This window comes from Camellia sinensis, chromosome 13 (genome assembly GCF_055761805.1).
Source record: "Camellia sinensis isolate YWXY chromosome 13, ASM5576180v1, whole genome shotgun sequence".
Lineage (NCBI taxonomy): Eukaryota > Viridiplantae > Streptophyta > Magnoliopsida > Ericales > Theaceae > Camellia > Camellia sinensis.
The window spans coordinates 91127331-91141774 of record NC_138973.1 but is presented as its reverse complement, the minus strand read 5'-3'; the positions used below and the strand labels follow the sequence as shown (position 1 = coordinate 91141774).

The following is a 14444-nucleotide window of genomic DNA, read 5'->3' as shown; positions in this document are numbered from 1 at the left end:
TCCTTAGCTTATGGAATGGAAGTAGTAATCCCACTGGAAGTTGGCCTCCCCACAATTCGAAGCGAAAATTTTGATCCAAACTTGAATGGAGAAGCCATAGCATTAGAACTTGACCTTGCGGAAGAAAAAAGGGAAAGAGAACTGGTTCACATTGCCTCGTATCAACAAGAGTTATCCAAGAAATACAACAAAATGGTGCATCCAAGACAATTCAAAATCGGAGATTAGGTACTACGCAAAGTGATGGGAAACACTTTGATACCAGGAGATGGCAAGCTAGGGCCAAACTGGGAAGGTCCTTACAAAGTGGTTGGGTTAGCAGACAAAGGGGCATACCACTTAGAAGACAAGGACGACAAAGCAATCCCTAGGCCATGGAACACCGCCAATCTCAAGTTATTTTATTTTTAAGTTTTAGTTTTCCTCTTTCAAACATATGTAATTTCTTTTTCCTCAATAAAACAATCGATTCTTTTCAGCATGAGTTGTTCTCTGTAAAAGTTAGCCTTAGTGAAGTTTAGGAACATTGCGAACATTTTATTCTAAGTTGGCTGAAAAAACTAATTTAGAGGTTGGTTGGACTAAACCAACACCCTTCCTAAGCCCAGGATAAGGATCCAGGCTGCAGGACGTTTAGTCGGAATAACCAAACATTATTCTAAGTTAGCTGGAAAAACTAACTTAGAGATTGGCTGGACTAAACCAACACCCTTCCTAAGCCCAGGATAAGGATCCAGGCTGCAGGACGTTTGGTCGGAATAAACCAAACATTATTCTAAGTTGGTTGGAAAAATTAACTTAGAGGTTGGCTGGACTAAACCAACACCCTTATTAAGCCCAGGATAAGGATCCAGGCTGCAGGACGTTTGGTCGGAATAACCAAACATTATTCTAAGTTGGCTGGAAAAACTAACTTAGGGGTTAGCTGGACTAAACCAACACCCTTCCTAAGCCCAGGATAAGGACCCAGGCTGCAGGACGTTTGGTCGGAATAACCAAACATTATTCTAAGTTGGCTGGAAAAACTAACTTAGAGGTTGGTTGGATTAAACCAATACCCTTCCTAAACCCAGGATAAGGATCCAGGCTGTAGGACGTTTGGTCGGAATAACCAAACATTATTCTAAGTTGGCTGGAAAAACTAAACGGCTGGATTAAACCAACTCTTTATACTCTTCAGCCGAAGTAAGAGCATGGCTGAAGAGTAGTTGACTGGATTAAACCAACTCTTTGTACTCTTCAGCCGAAGTATGGGTATGGCTGAAGAGTGGTTGGCTAGATTAAACCAACTCTTTGTACTCTTCAGCCAAAGTAAGGGTATGGCTGAAGAGTGGTTGGCTGGATTAAACCAACTCTTTGTACTCTTCAGCCGAAGTAAGGGTATGGCTGAAGAGTGGTTGGCTGAATTAAACCAACTCTGTGTACTCCTCAGCCGAAGTAATTATGTCGGCTAAGGAGTGGTTGGCTGGTAAGCATAGTTAGTTTGACCAGCAAAAACCGAGATAACAGTTTGGAAGTAAAAAGATCATGGAAAAATCAGTACAAACATACGGATCAACCGAAGTAAGAGTTCATGAAAATTTTCATTCATCAGGAAGCAAATACAAAGGAGGGGCCGTAGCCCGATTACAAGAGTAAAAAAGTAGCAAAAAAGAAAAAATACAAAATCAAGAGAAAAGGTCTTCAATTTCGGCATCAATGTCGACTTGAGCGCCGGTTGCAGATGGAAGATCCGTCTTAGTAGCAACTGGCAGAACGATATCAGTCGATGGCTCAACAGTCAGGTCTTCCACCGTTGCCTCCAACCGAGCTGATTGATCGTTGACTTGCGCGTCGACTACCGGAATAACAGTTTGTTCATTTTTATCATCTTCATCATCTGAATCCTGCAAGAATTGTTCTTGGACCGAAGCAGCATATTCCGCAAGCGAGGCCAGAATGAAGTACTGAGAAGCATTGTAGACCTCGGTTTCAGGCCCACAGCCGAGCTACTCCACAGCACTTCTCCAGCCGCACTTGAAGAATAAATCCTTTGCCCTCTCGCATTGCGGAATATAGAGGCCCTCCGCCTCTTTGAAGCCTGCGGCGTTGGCATCACCGACCTTCTTCTTCAAATCTGCTATTTCGGCGTCTTTTTTGCCTTCGAGTTTGGCCAACTCGCGCAAGTATTTATCTTTCACTGTTATTGCAATTTTTTGTTTTTCAGCTTCAGCCGAGCTAACAAGTCCGGTCAAGCGACCGTTCTCGAACTGTAGCTCGGCTATCTGCTTCTTGGCACGCTCAAGTTCGGCTGTCTTGGCCTCGGCATCTGCCATGGCATGCCTTGTTGTCTTGCGGAGCTCCAGTACCTTTTTATGTGCAATATTATTCTTCTGAATGGCCTGCAAAAGAATAGTAACTCTCTTCAGCCTGACTGACAGTTGGGAAAAATTAGACAGAAAAGGGAGAGCCACTTACCAGGATCATTGATTTTGTAGAAGACCGGATGACCTTCAGCTCGGTGTTTAGTTGCTTGTTGTGGTGCTCCATATCCTTCGGAAGGCAAACACTCTTGGCTAGATTGAAAGCCATCAAGTGATCCTTCTCAGCAACGACCGAATCAGACTCCTGGATATCTCGGTCTTGAAAAGTGAGAATTGAAGCCCATTTGGAGGAGTCAGCTCGGTCAGGTTGCTCCGGTTGAAGGATGGGTTGGGGACTTGGTGGTGGGATGGATTCGTCCTCATCTACAAGCTGTTGTTCGGTCGGGGTAGATCGGGCACACTTAGAGGGGCGTGATGAAGAAGGCTGTTGAGAAGGGAGGGCCACAACGGCGGGCTGCGTTTGGCTTGGTGGCGATACTTCAGGACTGTTAGTTTCAGTTAGAAGTGCCCTTACTCTGCTCTTTTTAGCCATTTCTTCTTCAGCAGTTAGTGGGATTAGTCTGATTTCGGGCAAGGTTGGGTCCGGTTCTGGGGCCTCATCAAGAAGAAAGTCGGTCACTCTCGCTTTTCAGCGACCGCTGTATCTGTAAGTCGGCTCGAACTTTAACAGCTTAGCCTAACTACGTTCTGGATACCGTAGTGCGGCGCACAAAGTCGCTAGATTGGGGTAGCTGTATAAAGAATGAAGGTGGGCAGAATCTGCAAAAAAAGACAACTGTTAGTTCGGCTTAAAGATTGACAAACCGAAATATAAAATAGCAAGCAAGAAAACCGAAGTAAATTTACCAGGTTCTCCTTTTTTCCAGTTTATACGTCGGCCAGGAATCTGGGCTTGATGATCCTCAAAATTCCCAGACACCCAGAAAAAATCGTCGTCATTCAAGTCCTTATCTGGTGTGTTTTTTATTATTTTTTCACGACAGCGGCGTATTCTGAGGTAGTATACCCAGCCGTCTTCCTTCGAACCAATGGAGTATTGGTGAAAGATTTTGGCCAGACCAAGGTTGAGACTGGCTTGCCGGTTTAGTTCGGCTATTCCCATTATTATGCGATATGAATTGGTGGATAGTTGGGTAGGGCATAGTCTAGTTTGCCTAAGAAACTCGCAAATTAAAGGTTGGATTGGAAATCGCAGTCCGGTTTCAATAATTGACAAAAGGGCGAAGGGGACAAAGCCTTCATTGCCCCAAGGAATGACATCTTTTTCGGCTAAAAACAGGTGGACGTCATCAGATATATTGTAGTCTTTTCTGAATTCGGCTAAGCCGCCCGGAGTGTCTACTAGATACCTATACTTCCCCATTTATGGTATAATTTATGAATAAATTAAAGTTCGATCCACAAGATTGTCTCAGTAGCTCGGTTAAGCACGCAGAGGAGTGCCTGGGCAACCTAAGTCTGCAAAGTAGAAAACAAAGGGGTTAAGCACAGATCGTTGGACCGTGCTACAAAATAAAAAGTACAAAAAACAGGAGCCATACTTCGGCTATGTGGATGCTACAGGTTCTAACTCGGTTTCTGCAAGGTGATTTGTAGCTCGGTTTGAGCAGGGCTTTTCTAGTTCAGGCACGGCAAGCGTCTACATATCTCGGTCGAGGGAACAGTTCTGTTTGACCGGTTGATCGCCTAGGGGCCGCTTTCTGAGTTCCATCTAAAAAACTAAGAAAGCTGGTTTAGCCCCAAAGGCATAGATCAGTTGGAGTTCAGGTATCTCATTATGCTAAGAGCAAACCTAGTTGGGTTGGTTACCTCGGCTAAGGACTATCAAGAAGTTTTGACTTATTCAAAGCTACTGGTGTAAACATGAAGTGTTAGTCCGATTGTGCGTTGACTAGACTTCTACCTAAGTTAAACAGTATCCTAGTTCGGTTGCATCATGATTTTGGATCAAAGACTAGTCTTCTACAGGATATTACATATATTCATATGCTCTACTGTTAAGTTTTTCCCATAGAAGTACAAAGCAAAGCAAAACAAAACAGAAAAACGTGTTTGCAGAAAACACAGAAAACAAAACGCATAGAACAAATACGAAAACAAACAAGAGCAACTAAGATGTACAATACTAACCAGATGAGGGAGCAGGAGCTGAAGATGAAAGCAAAAAGCAGCAGTTCACGAGCTCTTTCAGAACAATGAAGAACTCGAAGGAAAGGAAGAAGATGGATGACAAAAGTGAAGGGGCTCTGGCCTCAGGGTTTGTTTTTGTTTGAAAGCCCAAAAATTGGGCGGGACTGTTCAAAAAACACGAAGTACGAAGACGGCGTGACAGCCGTCCTCAGCCAATCAGAGCGTGCCACGTGTGATTAGAATGGGAAGCGTTACAGTCGCTGTGATTGACGAGACGTTTGGATCGGACAAGCAGAGCCCGGAGTGAAATTAGCTCGGTTGGAAAGGCTAAAGGGTTTTTTTTAGCTTGGCTGGAAAGGCTTAAAAACTTCAGCTCGGCTGATAGACAGGTAATCCCTATCATGCTGTGCAGATGGAATTAAGGGGCAATTGAAAGGGTAATTTATGTGAAAATTGGGCCGAGCTAGGTGATGGGCCGTTATGAGCCACAGTATAAAGGGCCAAGTAAAGGGGCCACGTAAGTCACTCCGGTCGTATGGATATTCCGAAGTTAGTCCGGTTCTAAGACTGCGAAGCTAGTCCGGTCCGACGTAAGAACGAAGTTAGATCGATCTAACAGTATCTTTGCATTAGACCAGTCTTGGAGTTATACCGGTCACGACTTGTTAGTTCGGCCTAACCGCGCCGTGTGTTGTGCATGAGAAGCCGACGTACGAAAAGTAAAAGGAAGAGCTAGTTCGGCCTATTATGAGGCTCGGCATAGCGATAATTACTTTGGTCATATTGGAGTTCGGCCATAATAAAACCATCTCACTTGGTTTAAGCAGTGAGGGGGTGTTAAAGGATAAACATTATCCTACAGGAGTATGAATCCTACGAGGATTCTGCATGGAGGAATAGAAGTCCTACTAGGATTGTGCCACACAAAACCTATAAAAGCTCACAAACATCACCTTTGGAGAGGTAACACACAACTTTGCTTTTTGAATACTCAGGGCTTTGTCTATTTGTCAAGCTTACTGACTTAGGCATCGGAGAGGTTTCCGGCACACACCCGCCGGCTAGCTCACGTTTGTGTTTTCAGGTGATAAAGCGACGACTTATGGAGGAGAGTTGACTTGGTCAACAGGATTATACGAGAAGATTTATTTCTTTCCCGTACAAATAGTGTACTACGGTCAAGTTTGGCATATATAAAATAATTTATTTTTTTATCTTTTTATTTTTTTTTCATCACATTAGATCTCTACTTTTTTGTATATCTTTTCGTAAAAAGACAAAGGTACACTTATTTAGGTCATTCCAAACATTAAAAATGTTGACAAAAAATAAAAAATAAAAAAAATAATCGCAAATGATTAACTCTTCTATTAATTTAATATTAATATTTGACAAATTAAAATTTGATATTTATCAAATATATTATTAGAAATAATTTGTAAGGATGATAAATTACTGCCTGAAATATTTTTCATTAACAAATTAAAAAGTTTCAAAACACACCATAAAACGATGCCGTATGAAGAGTTTCCAGCAAACATGACTACGACGTCGTTTTTTACAAAATACCGCGTAACTGGTGCGTCCTCGGCAAAATTACCCAAGCTTAAAAAAAAGCAGTAGGGAAGAGGAGACGCCAAGAGGAGAGAGAGAGCTCACAAAAACCCTAGTCCCCCGCTGCCTCTACTGTCCCGAGAAGCCTAAACCTTCACAGAGAAGCCAACAATGGATCTCCGGGACAACAACGACGATGAAATGATCGCAAACACCAACTTCGATATCCAGAGACCGAGGAAGATCAAGTTCGAGTTCGAAAACGAAGACCAAGACGAGACTCTGGAGGAGACTGTCACTGAAAGCTCCAACCTCGAGGACGACGCACTCATGTGCGACACCACCCAAGACTCCATCATCGGCACCGACAAGACCAGCGCCGACTATTACTTCGATTCCTACTCTCACTTCGGTATAATACAATATCTCTCTCTCTCTCTCTCTCTCTCTCTCATTCTCTCTCATTCTCTGCCTTTTTGTTCTCAAATTACTCTCCTTTTTATGTTTATATATCTCTGTGTTTGTGTATTTATAGTTTTGATCCTTTAGATTTATAAGCGCTGGTTTGGCAAATGCTTTTTAGTAGCTTTTTTCGCTTTTCTAGGATAGGAGTCGTTTAAAAAACTGATATACAATTAGCAAATGCTAAAAGATTTCTTTTTTGTAATTCTTGGAAAAATTTCAGGTAATTTGATTTAAAAAAAAAAAAAAAAACTGCTAGACTAGTACTCAAAAAGTGAAAATAAAATAAAATAAATACAAATTAAAAGATGATTTTGTCAGATAATTAAGCTGAATCCAAACTGAAATGATTTTGGGTTATGTAGCTAATACTTTGCCTTTTTAGGTGAAACCAAATGGAGCCTTAGCACTTCTGGGTCTATTTATAGTTGGGTGTGGTCTCTGTTTGGTTGCTGAGAGACCTAAGGGGTTGAGAAGATGATGAAAATTTGAATTTGATGTTTTTTTGTTGTTTGGGGGAATGTTGGGGTGGGAGTCTTTGTTTTTTCTGGATGTGGAATTATAGTATAATGAGCTATTATAGCATTTGAGCTTTTTCTTCCATTTTCTTGGCAATTAATGGAACATTAATGTTCCAAACCTTCCATATTTCTTTGGTAGAATATGCTAAGTTCTGAAAAATTTATAATGTTTGGTTTTTAATTTCTTTCTATGTTATACATAGACATAGAGTTCTCAAAACTATAACTTAATGTAATATTTGGGTAAACTTTTTTTATTGAGGCAGTGTATGATTCACTAGAATGATTTTGGTTAAGAATGGAATGGCTATTCCTTGACCTCCCAATGGAATGGCCAATCTCCTAAATTGGTGAATTGTGATTCTATATGCACTTTTCTTTCCTTTTTACGGAACCAAACATGGGAAATGGGGTTTCCGACAGAATGGCTATTCTATTCCAAACTTCACTCCAGTGGACGAAACTTGTGGAGAATATTAATATTCTTGAGAAGTTTGGATAGTGTACTGAAAAGTAAATAATCATTATTAAGGGAACAAAAATGTTGTTTCTTATTCATTATGTTTTTGCTCTTGCTGCTTGGAGGGACTGAATATAATTTTCTTTTGGTGTGCTTTTGTGTTGCAGGTATTCATGAAGTAAGTTTGCTGCATTTGGATTGGATGTAAAGCCATCCATTGTTTGGTTGTTGTAACAACTCATGTGAATATTTAAGTTCATTTAATTTATTTTCGGGATTTCGTGTACTGTGATATCATTTTTATGGTAGTTGTATATATTTCCACTTATTATGCTTGTGGTTTACATTTGTCAGATATTTCTGTGTCCTATTTTGTAAGGATTTTCTGCTCCCCGCGAGACCAATCGCGATGGCTGAGAGCCTGTGAGACCCCTCTCAAGTTCTGTATGTACTGATGAAGATTCCTTAGAAGTGGTGGTTATATTGGTTTGAATTATGTCTCAACTGGGGATTCCATCTATAGTTTGGTACTGTTTGTGTAGCTCATACGTACATAACTACATTTATTCGTGGCGAAGATTGGCATAGCTTCAGTTCTGTAAAGCTCAGGCCACCTGTCCTTTGCACCACACCTCCTTCTATTAGTACTACTATGCCCCCACTCTCTGCGCTATGTGAATTACATCAACAAAACAGGCTTTTTTTATTGTTTCCTACAGCTTTTGTCTCAGTTGATCACTTTGTTAGTGTAATTATCTTTGGAGATGTGTGGATAGTGCAGTTCTTTGGGTCTTATCTTATGGCTTGAAAGGAACACATGCTGTTTTTAGGGGAAATAAGATCTTGAATTGAAAGCATTTGGGAAATGATTTGTTTTTGGCCTCTTGTTGGGTGTCAACTGCTCCTCCTTTTAGAGGGGTTCTTTTTTATTATTATTTTTTATGTATTTTTTTTAAGGATTAGAGAGCCATGTGTAGGATGTCAGATTATTTTTCCTTTTTGTTCTTGGTGGACCTCTTGTCCCCCTTTTACTGCTTTTCCTTTTTCATTTTGATAAAACTTTTTTCGTTGTTGCCAATAAAAAATTAAAATTCTCTTTTCCCTGGACTCTGTATCTAGGTTAAGTTTGCCTAGCCTCTTTTATTTGCAGGAAATGTTGAAGGATGCAGTGAGAACTAGGACTTACCAAAATGTTATTTATAAGAATCCTTTCTTATTCAAGGACAAAATAGTCCTTGATGTGGGTGCTGGGACTGGAATTTTGTCACTATTTTGTGCAAAAGCGGGGGCAAAACATGTTTATGCGGTATGCCTTTGATTCCTCCTTCACTCTCATTTTTCAATTTCTATTTACATTTTATGTTTTTATAGAAATTGTGTAACCAGATCTTTTCTAGTTACTTAAGGTCATTGGTCTATAAATTGCCCATGCATAAACAAGTGTTCAGCTGTGGCTTAGCTACAAAATTTTTTGCCAATCATTTTAATCATCTGCTAGATCATAAATTTGTCGTTGTTATTAATATAATTAAAAAATTACTAGGATGGTTAGTGGTGTCAACTATATAATTTTAGATGTTTCTATTTATATTTGCTATCTAGTTTGTCCTTTTCATTTATTAAGACAAATTGATGCAGAGAGCAATAATGATCTTATCCAAACCAAATCACTTGAGTGAACCCTAATTTGCCTAATCTGTGTGCTTTGGGTGGTGGATCACGCTCAAAATCGCGAACCTGCAAATTATGAATGAAGTCGTGCGGAATTCAGAGTCTGATTTTGTCAGTTTGCGTATTTATAGCTGATAAGTCACGAATTCTTTTTATTTATTAATGAACACGTGTTCCTCTATTGTACAAGAGTGTACTTCATGCACAGACAAAGGAGCATGAGTGAGGTTGTGCATGCAACCCAACAACACATGATCTGTGATGACAGCACATGTATGTCCAATTTAATTTGTAGTTCTGTTGTGCTTGCTCTGGGAGTCGAACCTCCAACCCATTGGAGACAAAAAAGGTGCTTTGGACCACTAAGCTACCACATCTCCTTGATATTAATAATGATTGTCTTATGTTTTAAGGAAATGAAATTTGATTTAAACAATAATTTTCTTCTATATAATAAAAAAGAATAAAACCCAGCAAGTTAATACTATATATAAATTAACATATAAACACTTTTGAAGGCACTCTCAATCCCATACATTTTTAAGATTGACGATCTCGCACCCCCGCTCCCGCTCCTGCATCTGCTTCCCAAACTAGTGTCTTACAGAGATCAGTATGAAATATTTTTCCACAGAAAGAGCTCTTGGTTGTTTACATGACCATACAACTTGAAAATGACTTCTAATCTTATACTATGTGTGCTTAACCTCGATCATTGGGTTCAAGGAGTGGAAACAGCCTCTCCCCACACGGGGTAAAGCTATGTACATTTGATCTTGGCCAAAACCTGAGCCTCATGTACTGTGACTGCCCTTCAATCATTTGATTTTACTTCTTGTATTTGTTGATGTTCTAAAAGGATAACTAGGTATAGTCGGTAATAGTCATTATACTTCTTGTAAAAGATTGGGAAATTCTAGAGGTGATTAGTTTCTTGTTACTACATAGATGTTTGAATTTGTGGTCTTTAATTTTGTTTATCTGGTCAATTTCCTAGTTGCCTCTATTGCCACCCCACATTCAGCTGTGTCAAAATTTGTTGCACACATAATATTTCATTTAAATGATTGGATTTTACACTCTTCATTCGTTGATGTTTCTGATAGGATTAGAATCATTATCCAGTAGTTATTTTTACATTTTTCATTCATATAGTGATTAGCTTGCTTCATCATGACATTCTGAAACTCAATTTTTTATTCTGTAATTCTGTCTTATTTTTAACTGGATCATGGTTTACAGTATCCTTGTTGACAACATGTAATCATTCAACATCGGTGTCGTAATTTGAATGTATGTTTGCATGCGAATAGTATGCTGTACAGTTTTTTCTTAGTCTGGTCTACAAATTTTAGAATTGGAGTTCGGCTTTTCACATAGATGTACTTGATCCTATGAACTTTCCAATTTCAGGTTGAGTGCTCCCACATGGCTGACATGGCACAAGAGATTGTTAAAGTAAATGGTTTTTCAGATGGTAATGGCATTTAAAACCATGAATTTTGTAATATATATATATATATATTATACTTTTCAACTGATTCAGCCCTTTTATGTTTTATCTCATAATTGCTACAGTTATCACGGTTTTGAAGGGAAAGATTGAGGAAATTGAGCTTCCAATTGCTCAAGTGGATATCATTGTTTCAGAGTGGATGGGATATTTTTTGCTGTTTGAGAATATGTTAAATACAGTCCTATATGCTCGTGATAAATGGCTGGTAATTACACCTCCTGCTTTCTGTATCAGTTTTTTTCCCTCAAAGAATAACCCTCTACTACTGTATGTTTAGTGGTGGAGATTGTTTTATCATGTTTGTAAGTTTGGGAACTATTATATTATAGTTAATTACTTTATATTCTGTGAGTTCTACTTTGACTGGATCACAAGTCTTTTCTTCGATAATCAGCACCTTTATTTAGGAAATTTATTGTTGTGGAAGTGAAGCTTAATTGATAATTTAAATTAATAAATTATTTTTTTGGGGGATTTACATGTTTGTAAAAGTTTCTGTTTGCTTAAAGTTGGTATCTTGGTTAAAATTGTTATATTCTGAGAAATCAACCTTGACTTGGGTTGGAGTGTTTTTACTTTCTTTTTTTTTTTTTAAGGAATTTTATCTTCTTGGAATGGGATTTAAGTTTTTTTGATATTACATCAGTTTAGCAATTATATTTTTATCCCTTTTTGTGTTAAAAGTGAATGAAATATAAGCTAAAAGTTTTCACTTTTCTCTTCCTTTTTCCTTTTCCTCCACAAATCTCCACTCAAATCCTTAATCCAACATTAGCTAAGGTTTTCTAGTATCCCTAAAAAACGACCTTGGATGTGAAATGAAATTAGAGTCAATGTAAGTGTCACCTTGGTTATTGAACAATTATGGAACAATTGAACTGGCTTGAGATTGGACAAACTGTTATTGAGCAGGGTATTTCCTTTATCTTTCTCTTGTACTTTTGTTTGTTCTCAAAGTTCTCTCTTTTCTATTGTATTTTTATGTTTCTTGTCTGTAATTCAAATCTACAACCTAAGAAAATTTCAGTTGTTATATGTAATACCCTTGTTTGATATGCTTATGCTATGTACATTCAGTCATCGCTAAGATACAGAATCAGAAAAATCATATGGCTGTTAAGAAACATTTTTTGGTGGCTTTTAATTAGGAATTAAATGAATTTGCATAGGCATGTTGCTTTGATCACTTGCACACTTCCATCATTTAGTGTTTGGTTACATTGCAATTTGGAGTTTGTGGTGCTATTTTTTCAGTAGACATTTGATCGTTAGATGTCTTTGCTATGGTGCCTTAACTTATTTGATTTGAATATGTTCTCTCAACTTTTACTGCCTCGCTTGTTTGCAGGTTAGCAATGGTGTAGTTCTTCCAGATAAAGCTTCTCTCTATTTGACAGCCATTGAGGATGCTGAGTACAAAGAAGACAAGATTGAATGTGAGCTTAATGGTTTTACTCTCTATCCTGTAATTAATGCATATCCTTTACCTTTGTATTTCATTCTCATATTTGTGGGCGAATGCAAGCTCAACTGGCATCAGCTGCTGGCATCACATTTTCCCTGGATTTTCCTTTTCTGTAATAACAAACACTAGAAAATGCGAATAAGGTTGTCCTGAAATTATTTTCTGCTGAAACAAATGGAGCAAGTGTTTATATAAACCAGTGTTTCTTTGCACTTCCTTGCAGAAATTTTTACCTAATCTTTTGGCATTCTATGGCATTACAGTTTGGAATAATGTATACGGCTTTGACATGAGCTGTATCAAGAAGCAATCCATGATGGAACCCCTTGTTGACACAGTCGACCAGAATCAGATCGTTACGAACTGCCAGTTACTGAAGGTAATAAATGTGTCCTTCTAGGCTACTGATTTTAAATATTCATCGGTTGGTTTGCTGGATCTGATGAATCCGGTGCTCTACTTTTCTATTGACATTCATTGTTTTACTTAGTACAGACGATGGACATCTCTAAGATGGCTCCAGGAGATGCTTCCTTTGCAGCTCCATTTAAGCTTGTGGCAGAACGTGATGATTACATTCATGCTCTTGTAGCTTATTTTGATGTGTCTTTTACAAAGTGCCATAAATTAACCGGCTTCTCTACAGGTTCATTTCTTTGCACTAGAACTTCTTTTAAAATTTTATTTTAAACTTATTATGTTGTTTGCTATGAAGATTTGTTTTAATGATTCTATTACCTGCTGACTAGATGGTTAAAAGTTTTGAAAGAGAGTCCATTTCTAAACCTTGAGATGATTTTAAATCCAAAATTTTTTCTCGTGCTCAAATTTTATCTAGTATAAAGAATAAGGTCCAGTGCTAATCAGATGCTCTACAGCTTCTCTCTCTCTCTCTCTCTCTCTCTCTCTCTCTCAACAACCTGAATAGCTGCTAGCCTGCCTTGGTAGGTGAATTCATAATAATTCAACTGGTGGTTGAGTCATAATTAGTCAAGAGAACCCTTTATTTGAAATAGGCTAAGAATCACAGACACACGACACAATACTGACATGCTAATCTATTTGGTTGAGTTTTCTGAATCTACAAAATTTTCAAAGACTAGTTTGGTGAAAAAAAAAAAAAGAATCATTATTTTCATATGATTTTCTATTTTTTGGGATGGAAACGCTTCAAAAAATTGAAAAAGAAAAACTTCGGTGTTTATTTTTGTCAAACTTGTTTCTAATTTTTCAAAAAAAAAAAAAAAATAACTGGAGAACAAACTCGACCAAACAGAGCAGTGTGTCCACAATGTGTCATTGCCTGTTCCCGATGTGTCCGACTGAAGAAAAGAAAAAAAGAGGGACACTTCTCTAGTGTGTCCGCCACTTGTTGGGCACTCGTACTCGACTTCCAGAGAGGTGTCCATGCTTCGTGTAGGAAACTAAATCACCGACACCACCAAGTTTATCTATTTAGTTTGGGTTTCCCAATAGTGACAGACTTTTTCAAGTGCCTCATCATTCCAGGTCTTGTGCATAATATTATACATAGCTTCTGCACAATATTCGATATGAATCTGATCACTTATATTGGAATTTAAATTTAAATTTTTTAAAAAAATAATTGTGCAGGGCCAAGATCACGGGCTACACATTGGAAGCAGACAGTCTTGTACCTAGAAGATGTGCTGACTATATGCGAAGGGGAGGCTTTGGTTGGGAGCATGACGGTGGCACAGAACAAAAAGAATCCTCGTGATGTCGATATAATGATCAAATATTCATTGAATGGTCGGCGCTGTGTGGTTTCAAGAACTCAATCTTATAGAATGCGCTAATTTGGTTGTGAGATAGCAATTTCTTGGAAGCGTTCATGACATCAGAACTCTATTGGATAAGACGGCGGCAATTTTGAAAGCATTCTCTCTCTCTCTCTCTCTCGTTTTATTGTTTGGTTAAATTGTAAAAATACTGTAAAAGTTTTATTTATTTATTTTTATTTTTTCATTGAAGTGCAGAAAGTGATATTGAAGTTCAGGCTAAAAATTTTAAGAATTCTATTCATCATTTGCCCTTTGACAGATAGCTCACAATTGTAAGACTAATCATATTGTTTTTCACTTCAGCTGTGTTTGGTTGGGGGATTTGGTAAGAGATTTAGAAAGAGAAAAAGAAAAAAGTGTATGAAATTAGATAAAATATAAGTATGTTTTATTTACATTTTATTTATTTTTTTTAATTTTTTTTTCTAAATTTCTCATTAAATTTTTCAATCAAACACAATATTAGCCAATCAAATAGTATTCTGCGGTGTTTTTCA

The 14444-nt window shown here is 38.1% G+C and overlaps 1 protein-coding gene across 1 annotated transcript; it reads left to right on the top strand.

Annotated features, from left to right (window-relative positions):
- The first annotated feature begins 6089 nt into the window (after positions 1 to 6089).
- PRMT11 (arginine methyltransferase 11) lies at positions 6090 to 14444 on the top strand. The gene is made up of 9 exons (XM_028259110.2): positions 6090 to 6459; positions 7658 to 7668; positions 8641 to 8796; positions 10575 to 10638; positions 10740 to 10882; positions 12026 to 12113; positions 12406 to 12521; positions 12638 to 12788; positions 13757 to 14444. Exons 1-9 carry the CDS (start codon positions 6219 to 6221, stop codon positions 13960 to 13962), a joined length of 1176 nt encoding a protein of 391 aa, XP_028114911.2. The 5' UTR covers positions 6090 to 6218; the 3' UTR covers positions 13963 to 14444.